Source organism: Vulpes lagopus, chromosome 12 (assembly GCF_018345385.1).
Source record: "Vulpes lagopus strain Blue_001 chromosome 12, ASM1834538v1, whole genome shotgun sequence".
Lineage (NCBI taxonomy): Eukaryota > Metazoa > Chordata > Mammalia > Carnivora > Canidae > Vulpes > Vulpes lagopus.
In genome coordinates, this window is record NC_054835.1 from 57,197,225 (window position 1) to 57,217,033 (window position 19,809).

Below are 19,809 nucleotides of genomic sequence, written 5' to 3' on the forward strand. Positions count from 1 at the left end.
TAATAGTTTGCTGAGAATGTTTACATCTGTGTTCATCAGGGATATTGATCTGTAAGTTGTCTTGTGTCCTGATCTAGCTTTGGTATCAGGATAACATAGGCCTCATAAAATGTGTTTGGGAGTGTTCCTTCCTCTTCAGTGTTTTGAAAGATTTCAAGAAGGATTGATGTTAATTCTCTTTTAAATGTTTGGTAGAATTCACCAGTGAAACCCTGTGGTCCAGGGCTTTTCTGTGCTGGTAGGTTTTTGGTCAGTGATTCAGTCTCCTTAATCATTATTCATCTGTGTAGATTTTCTCTTTCTTCATGGTTTGGTCTTGGTAGTTATCTGTTTCTAGGGATTTGTCCATTTCTTCTAGGTTGTCCAATTTGTTGGCATAGAATTGTTCCTAGGAGTCTCTCTGGATGCTGTGTTTCTGTGGTATCAGCTGTCATGTCTCCTCTTTCAGTTCTGATCTTACTTATTTGAGTCTTCTCTGGTTTTTTTTTCTTAGTCGAACTGAAGCTCCATCAAATTTATCTTTAAAAAAAAAAAAAAAAAAACCAGCTCTCAATTTTGTTGCCATCCTGCTCTTTTAGGTGTGTTCTGGGAAACACTACCATCTTGGCCGAGTTTGCCGGCGAAGAAGAGGTGAATCGTTTCTTAGCCCAAGGCCAAGCACTGCCGCCCACCTCCAGCTGGCAGTCCAGTACCGGGACCGGCCAGACGCGCCTGGGCGCCTCGGGCAGCTCCCACGGTCTGGTGCGGAGCGACCCTGGCCATTGGAGCGCCCCATGTCTGGCAGGCAAAGGGAGCAGCGACCTGCTGTGGGGCGGGGTCCCCCAGTACTCCAGCAGCCTGTGGGGCCCGCCCAGCAGTGACGACGGCAGGGTGATCGGAAGCCCCACCCCACTGAACACTCTGCTGCCTGGCGACCTCCTCAGTGGGGAATCCATCTAGCACCAACAGGACCCCCATGGGCGCCACAATCATCAGCACCAGGAAGAAAAAGCTGCCCCTTTCCAGTCCGGGTGGCGCGGAGGACCCCGCTGGACCTGAGCAGCCCGGCAGCCCTTTGAGTACCTCTGTCCAGACTGAAGACGAGCCCTGGCCGCAGTCCTTGCGAACTGTTCCCGAGACAGTGCGGGCTGCGCTTGGTCAGTGTCACGTGCTAATGACAGGATGTTCCTCATAGCTTTTTATTTTGTGTTGTCTTATGTTTGTATGGTGTGTTGTCGTTTTGATTTTTTAAGTATAAAAGCTGCTTAGAATAGTTCTATCATGAAGGGCACTTTTCAGATTGTGGGCTGGAAAGGGTTATTTTATCAAGGGGGGCGGGAGGGAGGGAGACGAGAAAGCCTATTTAAAACGAGCCTGTGACGATTATGCACATTACCAGAGGCGGACCCCGTAATCAGGGGGAGCTGGTGTCCATCACTGGGCGCAGAGCGCGGGCTCCACACGGCGGGCCTGGTGGCCTAGACCGGCAAGCTGCACAGAGACAGCGGCCTGCGGCCTGCTCTCTGCTCCCACGGGTCCGCCTATGCACATTACCCTTGTTCCATTACTTTTTCATGCCATTTTTTTTATCCCAAAAAATATTTTTTAAAAGTTAAAAAAAAAAGACATATCAAACATGCAAATACTTGAATCCAGCAGGCCAATAAGGAAATGTGAACACTTGCCGCGTCGAATTCTACACTTCCAGGCTGACATCAGTGCACAGAAACAGGCTCTAGGAAACATTTCTGAGTTCACAGCCTATGTGCGTGTGTGTGTGTATGTGTGGAAACAGAAGCGTGTATGCGTGTGTGCACGTGCGCGTGTGTGCGCACTTTCTGTGTTTGTGTGTTCTGTGTGTGAGGGATTTAACTGTGGGTTTTCCCTTTTATTCAGTATATGCTTTTTTTTTTGGCGCATTGGTCAAACGTTTGTTACTATTATTAGCTTCTAACTTTGCACTGAGTGTCCCTGCCCTTCCTTTTGCTAATCCTATACATGAAAGAGAATTCATAGGACAGGGCCGGTGACAATTCATGTGTAAATGTTTACTCAAGGACTCTGTTATTGCGTTTAAAAATTACAGTGTATATCTCTGGAGAAATAATATGTATACCTACCTTTAGCAGCTTTTTATTGTGGACTAATGCAAGAAACTGATTACCAGAGTATTGCACCGTGTTTCCATGTGGAATAGAAAGTGAGAGAGAAGACAGCTGTTGCAGAAGTGTGGCCATAGATCCTCGCGGAGAGCCGATGGCTCCGCGGGGGAAACGGAGACAAGCACTTGGACGTGGGTGGTGACCGCTTTTGGAGGGGCCCGTGCTCAGGGCTCCCACCTGTTTACAGACCTTTTTTTCTCCTTCAGACTTTAAAATAAAAAAATTTTAAAAAGGAATTTAAAAAAAAAAAAAAGAGACTTCCGTGGTAAAGAAACCTATTTTCAGAATGCAGATACGCTACTTCAGAGCTCTGGGATTGAACAGTATCGTCGCTTCCCTCCGGCCATCGTTGTGGACTGTCGATTGTTCCCCGTCGTTGAGGCGACGAGACGTTGTGGTCACTGTCTTGCACATGCGGATGCGCTCTCAGGAAAGCCAGGGTTCCCGAGGGGCAGCTCCACACCATTTCATGTATTTTGTAACCCAACTCCTAGCACTGAAGATGTTATTAAAAAACAAACAAAAAAAAAAAAAGAAAGAAAAAAAAAGAAAAAAGGAAAAAAAACACAAAGAAGGAAAATACCTAATCTCTAATGTGTAGCAGTTACATATTTACCAAATAACGGACTCAAAAGAAATAGATGTTTGAAGAGTGCTTTATATATTAAAAATTGCTTTATGTTTTAAAAATGATCAATGTTTTGATTGTTTTGCAAGAAAGACAGACAATGGAGTAACATACCCTCAAGTATGTTTAAAAATATATGAACATTGTGCTCCCTGCCTGCTTGATCAGGAAACTTGTGCATTACATTTTTTTTAATTAGCTTTTTAATGGTTTTATCAAAACAAAACAAAACAAAAAAAGAACAAAAAACAAAAAAAACAAAAACAAAAAAAAAAACAAAAAAAGAAGATCCTGCAAAATTGCAGATCAACAAAAGCTGGTTTTATAGAGGATCATGAACTATGCACAAACTGGGTTCAAGACTTGTTTTCTCAAGTTTAGTCGTGTATTTAGCTAAACAAACCTTCCTCAGAGTAATAGCATCTCATTGCCATTACATGCGTTCTATATATTTGATGTATATATCCTCACGTATGTATATCAAATATATGTGCGTGCGTGTGTGCGTGCGTGTGTGTGCGCCAGACAGCTTTCCATGCTGCCGCTTAGCATCGAGTTGTAGAAAAACTGATATTTTAAAATTGGGGATGGAAGTAAAGACTCTGTTTGTTTTTGTTTTTTGTTGATTTTTTTTGACCTTTTCTTTTGAATTAAAGATGTCTGTAACTCTGAGATTAAAAAACAAGTTTGTGGCTTTTAATGTTTTTTCCTCATAGAATGTGATCTTTGAAAAACATGCACCGAAAGTTGCTTTCAAAAGTACAACGCTTTGTTGGATCTTAATAAATGGCAATTTTTTTCTTGGCTGTTCAAATAAATGTGTTTTTTTAATTTTTCACAGACAGAAATCATCAATTTTCCACTTTATGTACTTGGGGAGAGCTGCCCTGCTGTCTATAACAAACTCCCTGACTCTTCACAGTATCCTTAGAGTTCACGTAGGTAATTAGATGGACTCTGAGTATCAATTGCTTGACTCAGAATTTTATCGTTTGTGGCTTTGCAGTTCGCACCGAAACCTTCCTCCGAGTCGAGAGGCACAGGAGAGCATGGGAGCTCTCCACCTTGGCCACTGCCTGAATCCGCCACGTCTGAGGCCACAGCCAGGCCCCGTGTGCCGGGTGTCTGGCCCGAGGACGATGGCTCCATCACCCGCAACCCAGTCTGGGCATCAGAAAAGATTTGGACCAAGGAGAGTTACAAAGGCGTTTTGTGTTTCCTGGACAGTTTATTCATTTATTCTGGTAAAAGAGCCTAAAAAAACCTGTGAAAGGTGACATTCACAAAGCATTTTGCACAAGCAGCGCAGGCCTCAGGGCGCTGCAGGAAACCCGGTCTCTCTGGTGGCAGCTAGAAGTCAAACACCATGGCCTTTGGTCAGTTCAGCGAGCATCAGGATCGAAAAGACGGTTTCTGGGAGACTAGCCAATGTGTCCTCTGTGACCTGTTGCCCAGAGGCCAGCAGAAAGAGCCTCTGCTCCCCTTCCTCATCTTACCAAGCAGGTAGGACCGGGGGTGCCTAAGGCAAGGTGGTGAACCCCTGGCTCGGCCCAACCTCTTCAGAAAGTCATGCAGGATGGCACTGAAGGGGTCACGGTGGGGAGTAGAAGGGAGAGGCAAGGAGGAATGGGAGTGAGGCAGCGGCCAGAGCACACCCTGCACTGCCGAGCCGGTGCCTGTATGTCCGGGGTTCCTCTGGGGGAGCACCTGCCTCCCCGGGAGGACGGGGTCAGGGCCTAGAGAACATCCAAGGGCTGTGCCAGAGGTGGCCCTGGGCCCCAGGGGCCAGGTTGGATTTCGACAGCCTGGGGAAAGCAGGGGACGGACGGGATCTGGAGTGACAACTCATGAACCCGGAATGGGGAACAGGGGCCCTGGTACCACAGCAGGAAAGGAGGTCGGTGTCTAGAATCAAGAAAACAATAGGAATGGAACTGCACTTTCTCCAGAACTGTTCAGAAGACACTGGGCGAACAGCAAAGACAAAAGGGGTGCTCAGCGGGTAGCAGCAGGGTAGGCAGAGAAGGGGTGTCCGAACAGTGCGGAGGCCGCAGAAGCGGGACAGAGGAGAGCGGAGCTGCTGAGTACGTGCCACGGACGGGAGCGAGAGGGAGGCCAGCGTTCCCAGAGGTTCTTCCCCGGGACAGCACATTCGGGATAGATGGATCCGTGGAAACCTACACGGGAATCACGCCTGAGGCATCGTTCATTTAGCAGCTCTGCCCTTCACGCCTCAGTGGAAACGCAGTGGCCGAGCTCTCCTTTGAGACTGCGGCCTGACCAGGAGCCCCAGTAGCAGGCCCGGCCTCCCAGTCTGGCGCCCCGGCTGTGAGGAGCCAGCAGGTTTCCAAACGCCGCCTCAGTGGGCAGTGCTGCGTTGGGCTCACTAGACCTGCGTCAGCTGCCACGGAGAGCACAGCGGTGCTGCTCAGCCGGCTGCATGTTAGAATGACCTGGACGTTTTCTAGAATCCTACGGCCAGGACGCCTCCCAAACCAATGTGAGCAGAGTCCTGGGGGGTGCGCCTGGGGCACTCGAGTTTTAAAGTCTTACTAGTTGGTTCCGTTGAGCAGCCAAGGCCGAGAAGCAGTGGCATGCGGGAATCTTGTCATTGAGCTCAAGTAGCTGTCAACCTCCCCCGTCCACCGGCGTAGCAACTGCAAAGAGTTTGGCAACTGTGGCTCAGAGAGAGAGCGTGCAATGGGGAGGGGAGGAGAGAGAGAAGCAGGTGCTGCCGCGCCTGAATCCGCCACGTCTGAGGCCACGACCAGCTCACGACCCCCGAGGTCATGACCTGAGCTGAAATCAAGAGTCAGATGCTCAACCAACTGAGCCACCCAGGTGCCCCTTTTTGGTTCCTTTTTTTTCTTTTAGGCAAAACTCCTGGCCCAGGCATGGTGCTGAGCGCTGTGCAGAAGCCGTGTTTGCTCCAACAGCCCCATGAGGAGAGCAGCTGGGCGGGCAGGTCACAGAACAGCTGCTAACAAGGGTCAGAATCCAAGCCCGCGGCCCCGTGGGCCCCATGGGCTCCGTGGCAGAAGGAAGGTGGTGAGATGCGCCAACCCGAGACTCTCCAGGCCCAACAGCACAACGGGAGGCAGGTGGGCGTGAAGCGCTGGCTCACGCGGTGGCGGGGCTGGCGAGGCTGCAGCCTCAAGCAGAACAGAACTGCTTCCGAATTGCTGCAGAAAACCTAGGCTTTGCTGTTCCGGTCTTTCCACTGATTGGGTGAGGCCCACCCATGTTAGTGGGGACAACCTTCAGTTGGCGGATTGTACGGATGGAACACACCCACGGAATGCCTCGACAGCAGGACGGGACCCACACAGCCCTCACACCCTGTCACTTGTCCTGAGCAGCTTGTGCTGGCCTCACAGGGCCACATGCGTGCCAGGCAGGGAAACCTGGTAGCACGGCTCCAACCAGAAGCGCGTCTTGTGTCCACCCACCCCACAGTGCACCTGCGAGCACAGGGAGGCGCCAGGACGGACGTGGCCCAGAGCCCGGTGCCGGCCTCACGCTTTCAGGACTTGCCCCAACTTGTCCCGTGACGCTCGTGCCCGAGACGCGGCCAAGAGCTGTCGGGGGCGCTGCTAGCCGTGCAGGTGGGCTCCTCGTCCCTCCGCACTGCCTCGCCCAGGCCCCCGCCCTGCTCTTCGGGATGCCCCGGGGACGAGGAGCAGCGGGACCCATCGCCGCGCTCGCCTCCTGTTCCCCACCTGGGCCACGCCTGGCCCCCAGCTCCCGCAGACGGGGGACTCGGGCTCCTTCCCGCCCTCACATTCCCAGCACCCCACAGGATCTGGGGTCTCCCCACCACCGGCCACAGCAGCCACACCCCCTCCTGCCCCAGGCCTGCGTGCCGGCCGCCCCTCGGCCTGCCAGGCCCCTCTCCCCGTGGCTCATGGGAGACTGAGAGGCCATCGCCTCCAGGCTGTCCACAGGGCAAGGGGGTGCACGCGGCACGGCGGGGCTCGCGCACTCGCAGCAGCCTGGCCAGAAGCACAGGATCCCAAGAGAAGCTCATTTTGCAAAACACATTTTATCAATAAATAGAGTCCCAAGCAGGACAGGGTCCCCTGGGTGCCCCCCGCCCCCCTGCAGGTCCAGCCCTCACAGGCTGCAGAGTCCGGGGCGGCAGCTGTGCCTCCAGGGCCGCGGAAACAAGGGGCACCGGGCACAGGCCATACCCGTGAGCAGATGCAGAGCCGCCAGGCCTGTCGCTGTCCTACCAGGCGTCCGGATCGCCCGCCAGCCGCTCGGCCTCCTGGGTCCTACCAGCCCTGCCGGAAGGGCGGCGGGGGGGAGTGTCGGTAAGGGGCCCCGTAACCTCGGGGCGCTGGAGGCGAAAAGTCCCTCTGGCGACTCCCAACAGCCCTCAGAGGCTGCCCTCAGGCCTCCCAGGAGCTGGACAGACCTGCGGCTCCCAGGGCTGAGCCCCGGGGCCTCGGGCTGCACCAGGGGGACCGAGGGGGCAGCTCCCAGGCACCCCGACTTAGAAGGAAAGGAGCCACAGCACCCAGCAGCATGGGAGCAGAGCTGGGGAAGAGGGCAGGGGGGAGGTGGGCGCTCCCAGCGCCCCGCCATGCCCGGCCCCCGCCCCTCCGCGCTCCCGCCAACCCCTCCACGGCCCCTCACCTCCTCTCCTTCCTCTCGTAGACAGAGTGAAGCTTGTTGATCAAGAAGATTTTGTCCTCCCCCTCCTGGAAAGGCCAGAACGCAAAGGGTGAGGGGACAGAGGTTGTCCACCCATCTGTCCCCAACAGCCCTGCTCCAGACCATTCCATGCGACAAGCACAAATTAAAGGGCGGAGGAGGCACCAAACGAGGATGAGCCAGGCAACGGGCATATGTAGAGAGCTCAGCTTCCTAGCGGCCAAGGCAAAAAAGGAATGTGGTCGGGGCCGCGGTGAAGGCCACAGCCAGCCTGACTTGATCTAAACCTAGTCCCGCCACTTGATGGCTCTGTGTCGGGCCAGTTCCCTCCTCCCTGACCTCAGAGTCACCGGCTGTGAACGGGGGACAAGTGTCTGCAGCTCAGGGCCTGTGTTAGCTTCCCGCTCTCGTTCTAATTGCCACCAACTTGGTGGCTTAAAACAACACAGGGTCACATTTCGGTTCTGGAGCTCGGAAGTCCAAACGGCTCTCCGGGCCCGCGATCAGGCTCAGCCAGACTGGTCCCTTCTGGGGACTCTCGGGGAGCACCTTCCTTCCTCTGTCCGGCTTCTGGAACCTGCCCGCAGCCCTTGGCTTGAGGCTCCTTCCGTCTGAGTTGGTGGGAACAGAGGACTGTGCCCTTGAGTCGGCCACCCTGGCCCGGCCCCGCGGCCTCGCATCCCGGGCAGGGCCCAGCCTGTGCGGGCTCTTCTCCCACCCGGAGAACCAGCAGGCGGGGCTGGGCTGCTCCTCCCGCATCGGCCCCGCACCTCCACCCGGCGCAGCCGCCCCGCAGGAGGGCAGGAGCTGGCTGCCCAAACCGGCCTCCGGCAGCTGTGGCCGGTGCCCACCGCAGCCGAGACGCCTGGCCCGCAGCCCTGCCCGGTGGGCGCGCCCCGCCGTCCCGCATGTATCAGGGAAGGCGATGCGGGGACCCCTGTGGTGTTATTGGAACCCCCAAGATGTGGGAGCTCAGGGACCTTCCCGCCCGCAGCCCCTGCCCGGCATCGCTGAGCCAGCAGCAGGGTCCCAGGCCCCCGCAGCCCAGCCCTGTCCTGCCCGCCGACCCCCCGCGCCGGACCCCCAAGTCCTCCTAAGACGGCGACGCAGGCAGCCACCAGCGCGCACCATGAGGAGGTGCAGCCCCCGGCCCCACGTGGACGCCGGGCCACGCACACAGCTGGCCCCAACGTGGCTCAAGCCCAGGCATAGTGCGAATCTAGCCTTGGGGCAGGTCAGGGCCCACCCAGGGCAGGACGACCCCCAGACTCTGCGGTCACCTGCTTTGAGCAGGATGGGGGGCCCAGCAGCCGAGCAGGAAAAGGGCCTCCCTCGGGGCGGGCAGACCCCCAGGGGCCCACCGTGCAGTGGGCGTCCCCGGTCCTGGGCCCGTCCTGCCTCTCACGCTGTGATGACAAACTGCAACGCGCTTAATAAAGTGACTCAGGGGGCAGCCCTGGTGGCTCAGCGGGTTTAGCGCCACCTTCAGTCCAGGGCGTGATCCCAGAGACCAGGGATCGAGTCCCACATCAGGCTCTCTGTATGGAGCCTACGTCTCCCTCTGCCTGTGTCTCTGCATCTCTCTCTGTGTCTCTATGAATAAATAAATAAAATGTTAAAAAAAAAATTTTAAGAAAATTAAAAAATAATAATAAAGTGATTTAGGGCACCCAGGGGGCTCAGCGGTGTAGTGCCGCCTTCGACCCAGGGCGTGACACCGGGGTCCTGGGATCGAGTGCCACATCGGGCTCTCCGCCGGGAGCCTGCTTCTCCCTCTGCCTGTGTCTCTGCTTCTCTCTCTCTGTCTCATGAATAAGTAAGTAAAGTCTTAAAAATAAAAAAAGTGACTTAAATCCAGGACTGCTTTTAACCTTACTCCACTCCTTTGCAAAATGAGGGCACTGAACGGGATCCATGTCCCAATGTGAGTCCCCCAAAGAGTCCAAAAACTATTTCCTGAGTCTCAAAAATCCTCACAGAGGTTGCACCCCCGCAGGCCCGCACGCCCTAACATGCCGCCCTTCTCAGCTGGAGCCCAAATCCCAACCCCCACCCCGTGCCACCCTGAGCCCGTCCCCTGGAGCCCTGTCCTGAGGGGTCTCTGCGGCCCAGCGGCTTCACTCCCCGTCTCTGCTCAGTACGAACCACACCTACTAACAGGGCGAGCCTTTCGGCAGCCGGGCTGGGGGAGCTGTGCCAGCCAGCAGGTGGCCCCAGGGAGTTGGGGGGCTGTGCCAGCCAGGAGGTGGCCCCAGGGCAGGGAGGGGCACTCACGTTGCTGATCTGCTCCTTGAGGAGGCACATGACCCTCCGCTGGCCCTTCACCACCTGGATGTTGAGGTAGATGACGGCCCTGCGGGGAGCCGGACACACAGGCGGTCGGGGGGGTCCTGAGCAGCAGCCGGGGGGACAGGATGGCCCCACCGGGGTTCTCCTCCCCGACGCCCGCCTGCGCGCACTCACAGCAGCAGGGCCGACACCAGGTAGACGGGGAAGGTGTTTTCCACCAGGTAGCGGTGGATCCAGGGCACCCAGGACACGCTGGGGCCCGCCTGCTCCAGACGGCGCACCCACACCTTGCCCGCCTCGTACATGGTGTCCAGGGTCCGGAAGGGGCCGCAGGTGCTGGAGGGCCTCACCCTGGGGGCGGACGGCGGCTTGAGCCCCGAGCCAGGCACGGGCAGCCCCCCGAATCCAGGGGCGGCTCCACGCCCCCCGGGCGAGGACCCACTCACTGCCACACGGCGTAGCAGAGGAAGACGGCGGCTCCCAGGAAGGAGGGGAAGCAGAGCAGCGAGACGAAGACGGTGCTCATGTGCGAGGCCAGCCACGGCCTGCGGGGCGCCTGGCAGTTGGCCATCAGGCTCGTCTGGGGACAGAGACTGAGCTCGGCCACCGCCCGCCCGACTTCCCTCCCCAGGCCTGGGGGGGCAGGGGGACAGGAGGGGGTAGGGGGAAGGGGGGGCAGGCTCCCCAGCTCCGCCTCCTGATTGGCAGAGGGGAGACCAGGCACCGCGGCCACCTCGGGGCCGGCGCCCCGCAGCCTGGGCACACGGCGCCCCGTCGAGCAGCCCGGACAGAGCAGCCTGGACAGAGGCTCAGCCACCGAGCCCGCCCGAACCCCAGGACGCATCTGGCCACCCGGCACCCACCGCGCACCCCAACGGGCTGCTGGCCGGCCCGGGAGCGCGGTGGGGGCACACTCAGCCGACCCCACGGCGCCCCGGGCTGCAGGGCCCACGGCTCTCGGGCGGAGGGCAGGGCTCCGCGGGCACCTTTACCTTCTTGACGTAGAAGAGGCACAGCAGCTTGATGATCTGTATGGCGGGGAGGAGGGGCGAGAAGAGGACCCCCAGCCTGGGGAGGGGGAAGGGGGGCCGGGGTCACGAGCGCTGCGCGGCCCCAGGTCTACGCGGCCTGGCTCAGGTCACCCCGAGAGGCCCCGCGCCCTCCGTGACCCAGCCCCCGCCCGGCTGGCTTCAGGTCCCCGGGGAGGGGCAGCACTGCGCCCCGGAGGGGTGAGGGGCCGGGCCCGCGTCACCGCACACTGCCAAGGGGGCCCCGCTGCAGGCCTGAGGGGACCGGCCCCGCGCGAGCCCGGCGGCCGAGGGCAAGCGGAAGAGGCTCACCAGGTCAGGGTCTGCCCGTAAATCAGCTCCAGAACGTTCCCCGCAATGTCAAACTCCGGCTTCTCCCGCTTGAGCTTCTTCTCAGAGATGAGCCTGCGGCCGAGGAGCCCCCAGGGTCACGAGGGAGCACCGACCCCAGGGCTGGGCCGCAGCAGGCAGGCGCCCGGCCCACTCGGGTCCTCCGCCGAGGGGTGCGGGCTACGGCTGACTTCCGCTTGCTCTTTTTTCTTTCTTTTTTCTTTTTTTAAGTAATCTCTACGCCCAACTTGGGACTCGAACTCATGACCCTGAGATCCAGAGTCACACGCTCCCCCCACTGAGCCAGGCGCCCCACGTCGTGGTCCTTCCGACGCCCAGCTCTAAACGTGCGCAAGCGGCATCAAACGTTTTACTGACTGTTAAACGTCCCATTTTAAAATTATTATTAAACTCACATATTCCCAGAAAAAAAAAAAAAAACAAATAGAAATAAAAGCAGCAGCAATGCCAGCGCCCGGGAGCCTTCTGGAAACGCACCCCCGCCCCCCCATCCTCGTGCATTTCCCATCCTCCACGGAGGCCTCCAGGGAGCAGCACCCAGGTGGGCGGCGCCCAGCCCCCCGAGGGCGGCCCGGGGGCTCAGCTGGCCTCACCTCCACACCAGCTCCCCGAAAAGCGTGTCCAGCAGCACGAAGATGAAGTCCAGCACCATGAGCCGGTACAGCTCCTGGCCCACGAAGTTCTCCCAGCACTGAAAGACACCGGGCCTCGGCCCCTGACCCGCTGGCCACCACCCTGCCCGCCACCCGCACCCCTGGCAGCAGGGCAGCGCCCTGGGGGTTGCCCTCCCTGCACCCCCACCTCACCTGCTCCTTCAGGACGCCCACCCTGCGCCCCAGCCAGTGGTAGCAAAGAATCCCCAGAATGACCATCTTGAGAATGAGGTTCCTGTAGGGGACGAGGAGGCAGGGAGGGCTGAGAGCGGAGCGGGGGACAGAGGCCGCGCCCCAGGAAGCCTCCACCTGCCCGGCCTGGCCGCGCACCTGCAGATGGCCACGTACACCTCCAGCACCGGGGAGTCGTGCCGCTCCAGGGCCGCCAGGCAGCGGTACAGGTAGGGGGCGCCCAGATTGAGGACGCATACCACGGTGGGCAGGGCCAGCAGCGCCCCCTCCTGCTCCGTGGACACCGGGCTCTGCAGGAGGAGGGGCGGCGGTCACGGCAGGGGCCCCATCCTGGGGCCGGCTCCACCCACGGGCCCTGGTTGCCGGGGGCTGCCCGCAGGGCCCCCCGGGGTGGAAGGAGCACCGGCGGCCCCCATCCTACCCCCCCAAGATACGCCCGCCCAGGCCTCCCAGTCAAACCACACAGGAAGGGGGTGGGGACGCAGGTGTCTGGGAAAGCGAAACAGAAGAGGCAGGAGGAGTGAGTGAGCAAGAGCGAGAGGGCGGGCGGGCGGCCGGGGTGGCGGCGCAGGGACCCAGTCACCAGGGACCCGTCTGAAGTAAGCAGGGGCCTGACCCTGTGGCCAGGGCCGTGGGGACTGTCCGCCGTCGGCCCGCACCTTGATCGTGAGCTCCGAGAAGGCGTAGACGGCCACGGTGCAGCCCAGCGCCGTCCCCAGACACAGCAGCCACACCAGCCCCAGCACGGCCACCTGCCGCAGCCGCCCGCACAGGCTCTGGGGGACCTGCCGCAGCTGCCACTCGGCCAGCAGCTCCTGTGGGCAGCGGCCAGCCCATCAGGAACCGCACGGCAGACGCGCAGACACACACGGGGACCTGGGGGTGGTCCCCTGGGCAGCCCGGGGGGACCAAGGGGCTGCCACCCTCCCACCCCCAATGCCACCACCCGGCCCTCCCCTCCCTCCCCACCCCTGCCTCTGAGCCCCCCTCCCTGCTGTAGAGGTGGGCGGCCCCCCAGCTGACCAGGAGCCCCGAGGCACGAAGGACACCCCGGCCAGCCACGGGAGCTCCCCGAGGGCAGGAGGGCCCATCGGCCAGGTCAGAGCTGGGGCCCCCCTGACACAGACCCCAGACACGCAGAGACCTTCCCACCGGGCCCCACTTGGCCACCGGCCTTGGGCAGGGGACTGACCCTTGGAGGTGGCTCTGCTCATGGGCAGCAGGGAACACTGACAGTCCCTACCCTGGGCTGCTGTGCTGAGCCCGGGTGCGCGTGGGCAGGAGCCCCAAGAGCAGCCTACTAGGCCTCTCGCAGGGGAGCGGCGGCCCCTGGGGGTGGGGGCCACCTGACACGGAGTCTGCACGGGACAGGGGACAGGCTACCAGCAGAGACCGGGCCTAACACACACGCCACACCTGCCGAGCAGTGTCCTAGTAACAGGGGCTCCCAGTCCGCCCCCCCATTAGAGACGCACCCCGGGACGATTCCCGGTGCTAAGCCGTGTCTCTGGGACCAGGGGCCCCTGCGGCTCCAGCTGCGTGGACCTTAGTGTGCCCGGGCCAGGTCTGCAGGAGCCCAGCAGGTCGGGCAGTGGCCCCAGGGGCTCCCCCGCCCCCGGAGTGGCTCACCTTCAGATGGGTTCGGATGTTGTCGTGCTGGACGCGGGAGGCCCGTTTCTGAGTCACCTTGTGGTCCCAGGAGCAGAAAACGGTGACGGCATGAACCCCCGCCGTGCTGCCCACCCGGTAGCTCTCCCCAAAAGAGTGCGACATGCTGGGAGGAGCAGAGCCAGGCACAGAGGTGACAAGGGACACAGAGGCCAGGGGAGAAGGCAGTCAGGGACGCTCCCCGCAGCTGAAACCCCCACCCACTCTGAGGAGCCCTCGGGGTGCCCGATGGGCCTCCACCGACGCCCTGCCCCTCCTCCAGCGCCGCGCCCTGGGCTGCCTGCTGCGGACCGCTGACCACCCATCAACCCGCCTAATTCGGTGCCCACCAGCCATAGCGGCTGGAAGAGGGCGGGCCCCATTGCCCACTGAGACGGTGGGCGCCTCCCGCAAGACACCGCTGCAGAACACGGTGACACCTCGGGCCTCTCGCACTGCCCGTCCAGGACCCAATCACCCTCCTCTGCTTCTCCCCCACCCACTCGTGTTTAACCTCCCTGTGGGACATGAGCACCTCCCCTCAGAAGCCAGCCTGACTCAAACTCTCCTCACTCCTCAGCAAACACCTCTGGGGCTCTGGATTTTCCCAGCCCGCTCCCTGATGTCTTCTCCCCTAGACGGCAAGTGCCTAAAGGAACCAGGCACCATGCTCATTCACCTTCCTGCCCCGAGCTAAGCATGGTCGATGTTTGTGGGTGGAGGAGATAAATGGTTGGGTGGCTCGGTGGGTGGATGGATGGATGGATGGATGGATGGATGGATGGACAGAAAAATGGATGAATGGATGGACAGATGGACAAATGGACGGAAGGACAGACAGACTGAAGGATGGATGGATGGATGGATGGACAGATAGATGGAAGGATGGGTGGAAGGACGGATGGATGGATGGAAGGATGGACAGATGGATGCACAGAAGGATGGATGGATGGAAGTATGAATGGATGGATGGATGAAAGGAAGGATAGATGCACATAAGGATGAGTGGATGGATGGATGGATGGATGGATGGACATCAGGAAGGACAGATAGATGGACAGAAGGATGGATGGATGGACAGATAGATGGAAGGATGGGTGGATGGATGGAAGGATGGACAGATGGATGAACCAATGGATGGACAAGTGGAAGGACAGATGGATGGATGGATGGATGGATGGATGGATGGATGGATGGAAGGATGGATGGACAGATGAATGGATGGATGGATGGACAGAGGGATGGACAGATGGATGGATGGAAGGATGGATGGATAGAAGTATGAATGGATGAATGGACGGAAGGACGGATGGATGGATGGATGGATGGATGGAAAGATGAATGGATGATGGACAGAAAGAAGGATGGATGGATGAGTAATGGATGGATGAATGGACAGAAAGAAGGATGATGGAAGGATGAGTGGATGGGCGAATGGAAGGATAGATGGATGGTATGCACATAAGGATGAGTGGATGGATGGATGGACAGATAGATGGAAGGATGGGTGGATGGATGGATGGACAGATGGATGGATGGATGGAGGATGGATGGATGGACAGATAGATGGACAGAAGGATGGATGGATGGACAGATGAATGGATGGATGGATGGACAGATAGATGGACAGAAGGATGGATGGATGGATGGATGGACAGATGGATGGATGGATGGACAGATGGATGCACAGAAGGATGGATGGATGGAGGATGGATGGATGGAAGGATGGACAGATGGATGGATGGATGGAGGATGGATGGATGGATGGAAGGATGGATGGACAGATGGATGGATGGATGGACAGATAGATGGACAGAAGGATGGATGGATGGACAGATAGATGGAAGGATGGGTGGATGGATGGATGGAGGATGGATGGATGGAAGGATGGATGGATGGAAGTATGAATGGATGGATGGATGGACAGATGGATGCACAGAAGGATGGATGGATGGACGGCGGCCCCGGCGGCCACGCCGCTTCCGCGTCAGGGTCCGGCTCTCCTCTCTGGGGGCAGAGGTGGCCTCAGGGCTGGACCGGGACAGGCCCCAGTCCCTCCCGGGAGCCACCCGCCGCGTGCCCAGGGCGCTGCCCACCCGCCGCCCAGCGGGAAGAGCCAAGGAAGCGGGTCTCGAGGCCACGGGCACTGACCGCAGGCAGCGCTTCTCGGCCAGGCCCAAGGGCATCCCGCGGAGCATGTGGTCCCGCTGGGCCACCGGCAGGCCCTGGAGCTCCTTCACCAGGAGGAACCGCTTCTCTACAGGAGGAGGGGCCCTGTCAGCCCCCGCCACATGCCCCTCTCCTGTACCTGTCCCCGGGCCCCGGACAGGCCCGCAGACCTCAGCCCACCCGCCCAGGCCCGGCCGGCCGCTCTCCGCCTGCACAATCCACACCAGACCCCGCCGTGGCCCCCACTAGCTGTCTCCACTCCCCACCACAGCCTATGAACCCTAACTCTCCTCCTGGGTCCCCACAAGCATCTTGCTCTGACCCCCAGTGCACCTGAACCTCACTGCCTTGACCTGTGACACCGGCCCTGCTGCACACCAGCCTCCCACCTCAGGGCCTTTGCACAAGGCTCTCTGTGCTAGTGTCCCTTCCTCCAGGGAGCCTCCCTGGATCCCCGTCGTGCCGCCTGCCTTTCCTCAGTCACCCTCATCTGAGCTTGAGTCTGCTCTTCCATTTAGCTGGTTCCTGCCTGTGTCACTGGGCGGAAAGCAAGCCGCGGGACAGCTGGGCCTGGTCTGCTCGCCACCGTCACAGCCCGAAGCCGGCAGCACGTGTCCCACCCAAGCGCTCAGCGTGGGGGCGTGGGGGCTCCATCCCTGGGGCATGGGTCCGCTGGCTCACCCTCCTCCTCCAGGGCCACGGGGTCCAGCTCCAGGTCGTAGAGGCGGAGGCTGGGCCGGGCGGAGCGCCCCACGCCCCTGAGCTCGGGCCGGCTGACCCTGCGCCGGAGCCGCACGGTGCGGTTGTAGTACTGGGAGATGATGGCCCCTCGGCTGCGGCCTGCGGGGGGGCGGTCAGGGGCAGCGCCGGCCTTGCCCCCCAGCCCCCGCCCCTCCCAGGACCCAAGGAAGTCCCTTTCCAAGAGGCCTCCAGCACCACCGGGTTCCCAAGGGCCTATTTTTAGCCCTATGACTCCGGAGTCGTTTTTGGAACCCAGTGGGGCCGCAGGGGCGGTGCGGGGCCTCCGGGCAGTGGCCGGGAGCGGGGGCCGAGATCCCCACCTGAAGCCCCAGGCGCCCCGGGGTGCGGGGGCTAGAGGGCCCACTCACCGATAGTGCGGCTGGGCATGCTGGCCAAGATGCGGAGTGTGGCCGTGCTGTGGACGAGGGGGTCCTCGGGCCCCAGCAGGGTCTGGTGGCCGCTGCCTAGGAGGCAGGAAGACACATCCAGAGGTCCCAGAGACCCGGCTGGCCAGCCACGTCCGCCACCCCATCCCACCCCATCCCCACCCCGGGCCTGCAGCCCACTGGGAGCGGCATCCTGCCAGGCTGGCCAGGCTCAGCACCCCGCCCGCCACATCCCCATCCCAGCGCCTGTGCCCGGGGGGCCTGAGCCACACCCAGGGCCTGGCCTGGGGGCTCGCCTGGGGGGCTCACCTGGGGTCTCCAGGGGGCCCGGCTCCCTCTGCTGCAGCTCCAGACCCTCCTCGGCCACCCACTGGCTCTGCTCCTGGATGAGCTGATAGAAGGAGTCGTGCACTTCGCTCTCATCATAGGGGCTGGGCTCCGGGCTACAGGATGAGGTGGGGGGGCGGGGTTCAGCTGCCCTGGCTGCCCCCCTGTCCACAGGCCCCAGTCCAGGTGGCTTCTGGGGCGAGGATGAGGGGGACATCCCTGCCCTCCAGCAGCCCCACCACACCGCCCCGGCCCCAGCACACTTACCCATGGTCCTCCGGGGTCTCGGGAACACTGAGGACAAAGGTCAGTGGCTGGGCCATGTCGGTGACCCACGCCCAGCCGGTCTGCAGACCTACGGCTGCTCAGGGCTGCTCAGAGCCTGGGCGCAGCCTCCGGAGCCTCCCGCTGCCCATCTGGGGAGACAGGGAGTGGTGCACCGAGGCGGCCTTCAGTGCCTGGGGCCGGGCCAAACCGCCCGCTCCCTGGGGCCCGTGGGAGGCGCCCGCGGCCGAGGCCCCCCAGCCCCAGCCAAACACGTGGTTGGGTCAGTGACTCCAAATAAACCTCCTGCCTGAACGGGCGAGGGGGAGCCCCTTCCACTGCCTGAGGGTGAGCGGAAGGAAGTGGGGGGGTCTGAGCAGTCCCCATTGTTTCCTCTCCGGCGCCGCCAGTCCCCAGTCCCGCCAGTCCCCAGTCCCGGGGAAGCGGGAAGGGGGTGGGGGCCCAGGGACGCAGCTCCCCTAGCAGCTCCCCCAGGCGCCGGCTCGGCCCAGGGCCCAGGTATCCGCGACCCTCCTGGTGAAAAAGGTCAGGGCAGCTCCCAGACCTTCCTGTGCCTGCCCTGTAACCCCAGAGCACTTCCTCTCACAGGAAACCCTCCCACGGCTAGACCTCGCCCCACAACCAGCACCCCCCTGGGTGGGGGGTCCTCCAGCTGCGCCCCCACCCAGCACTGCCCGCCCTCACCCCCCAACGGGGATCACGGCACTCCACGCCGGCTGAGCTAGGGTGCTGCAAGGTCACCAGGCCCCGGCAGACGACTCCCCTACATTCCATCACCCGGGGGTGGGGCGGGCAGCTGGCTGGGGGGGGGGGCGGGTTACACAGGCCGCCTTTGTCCCGCCTTTGTCCAGGCTGAGCCCTCCGCCACCGCCCGGGGCAACTGGAACCAGGGCGGCCTTGTCTGGGCTCCTCACCCGGTGGGAGTGGCGCAGGGCGCAGCCCAGCAGGGGCCCAGTCCCGTCCCCCCCCCTCCCCCTCCCCCTCCCCCACGCGCAGGAGGGAATCCAGCACTCGGAATAGTTGGCTGAGCTCGAGGGGGCTTCCTGGGGGGGGGCGGCCAGGATGCCCAAAGAGCGTCCTCACTTAGGGGTGCAGGCCGTCCAGTCTCTGAGCCCAGCCCCGCAAAGTCTGAGCCCCTTCCTCTCCCTCCAGCGGGAGCCGGCGATGGGGGGCGGGGGCACCACCACCAGGGAGCTGAATGGGGCAAACAGATGGACTTGGAGGTGAGGGTGTGCCCCCCCCCCAGCTCCTGTCCCTAGGTCTGGGTCCCTCCACTCAGCCCCTCCCAGGCCCACACCCCTTCGGGGGCGCGGGTCGTGGGGAGGTGGGAGGTGGGAGGTGCTCAGAGGCCCGGCATCCGCGGCCGCGGGGCTGGGGGCTCCCCGGGCTCCCCCAGGCGACGCCAGGACTTCGGCGCAGCGGGCACCCTGCCGCCCTCCCCGGGCCGGCGCGCCCCGCAGGGTTTCCGGGGTTCTCCATTCCTGAGCCCTGAGCAGGTGGGGAGGGGCAGGGTGGAGCCGCTCCCCGGGAACGTTCCCGCAGCCCGGGGGGCCCGGGGGGCCGGGGGGGGCCGGGGGCGAGGGCCCGGGGCTGCCGGGCGGTGCGCCCCTCCCCGGGGGCCCGCGCCCCGCCCGCACCCCGTGGCCGCGCTTACCTGGGAGGCGCGGGGGAGGGGCGCCCTGCGCGCCCGCGAGCCGCTCACCTGTCCCGGGAGCCGCGGTCGGGGCTCGGCCCCCGGGGCGGGGCCGCGGGGTCAGGGGGCGGGGCGGAGGTGACCGGGCCCAGAGGCGACCTGGGTCGGGCGCGGGGGGCGGGGCGGGAGGGGGCGGGAGGGAGCAGCGCCCCGCCCGGCCCACCTGGGGGCCGGCCTCCGGCGTCACGTGACCCTGCGCCCCGCCTCGGGCGACCCTGCCCTCTCCCTGCCGACCCGCCGCCCCGTGTCCTCCGCACCCCAGGCCTGAGCTGCGGGGTCGACTCCAGTCGCGGTGGAGTCCGCGGTGTCCGTGGGACTCAGTTTCCCCAAGTTTCAGATGGGGACACCTCCCAGCCCCCCGTTTCCCAGGGCGGTCATCAAGATGACACGAGGCTGCAAGGCTCCGCTGATGGAGGCTTGCGACACCGCGTTGGGCAACCCTCCCCTCCCCGCAACCCCTGGGGACCAACGGCTTTCCCGAGCCGGCTCCGGGGCCGGGGCCACCCCCTGGGCGGGGCGGGGTTTCTGCTCCTGTGGGCTAGGCGGGGAGGAGGGGGCGCGACCCGGGAGGGGGCACCTGCTGTGCCCACTGCTGCCGCCTTGGTTGCCCCCCCGCCCCCCCA

General features: G+C 61.8%; 2 protein-coding genes across 2 annotated transcripts in view; one reads left to right on the forward strand and one right to left on the reverse strand.

The window, feature by feature from the left end:
- Positions 1-3,583, forward strand: part of TNRC6C (trinucleotide repeat containing adaptor 6C) — a 103,877-nt gene extending 100,294 nt beyond the window's left edge. The window contains exon 22 of the mRNA XM_041726439.1: positions 579-3,583. Coding sequence (XP_041582373.1) covers positions 579-939 — 361 coding nt within the window. The 3' untranslated portion in view covers positions 940-3,583. The remainder of the gene's footprint in view (positions 1-578) is intronic.
- Positions 3,584-6,792: 3,209 nt separating this feature from the next.
- TMC6 (transmembrane channel like 6) lies at positions 6,793-19,285 on the reverse strand. Its single transcript, XM_041726858.1, has 19 exons — positions 19,148-19,285; positions 17,476-17,624; positions 17,191-17,324; positions 16,864-16,959; positions 16,436-16,594; positions 15,737-15,842; positions 15,543-15,592; positions 13,568-13,764; positions 12,598-12,753; positions 12,077-12,228; positions 11,900-11,981; positions 11,687-11,784; positions 11,055-11,147; positions 10,707-10,782; positions 10,161-10,294; positions 9,889-10,065; positions 9,700-9,778; positions 7,408-7,472; positions 6,793-7,052 (listed from the first exon to the last, which is right to left on the reverse strand). Exons 2-19 carry the CDS (start codon positions 17,529-17,531, stop codon positions 6,998-7,000), a joined length of 1,965 nt encoding a protein of 654 aa, XP_041582792.1. The 5' UTR covers positions 17,532-17,624; positions 19,148-19,285; the 3' UTR covers positions 6,793-6,997.
- Positions 19,286-19,809: the final 524 nt, after the last annotated feature.

Excerpts from the sequence above, each read along its gene's own strand:
- TMC6 (XM_041726858.1), bottom strand. The coding sequence starts at position 17,531 with ATGGCCCAGCCACTGACCTTTGTCCTCAGTGTTCCCGAGACCCCGGAG. Across the intron at positions 16,595-16,863 it reads CATGCCCAGCCGCACTATCG|GCCGCAGCCGAGGGGCCATC; the intron begins GTGAGTGGGCCC and ends GCCCCCCCGCAG. Across the intron at positions 13,765-15,542 it reads GCGTGGCCGCCGGGGCCGCC|CCCTGGCCTCTGTGTCCCTT; the intron begins GTCCATCCATCC and ends GACTGCCTTCTC.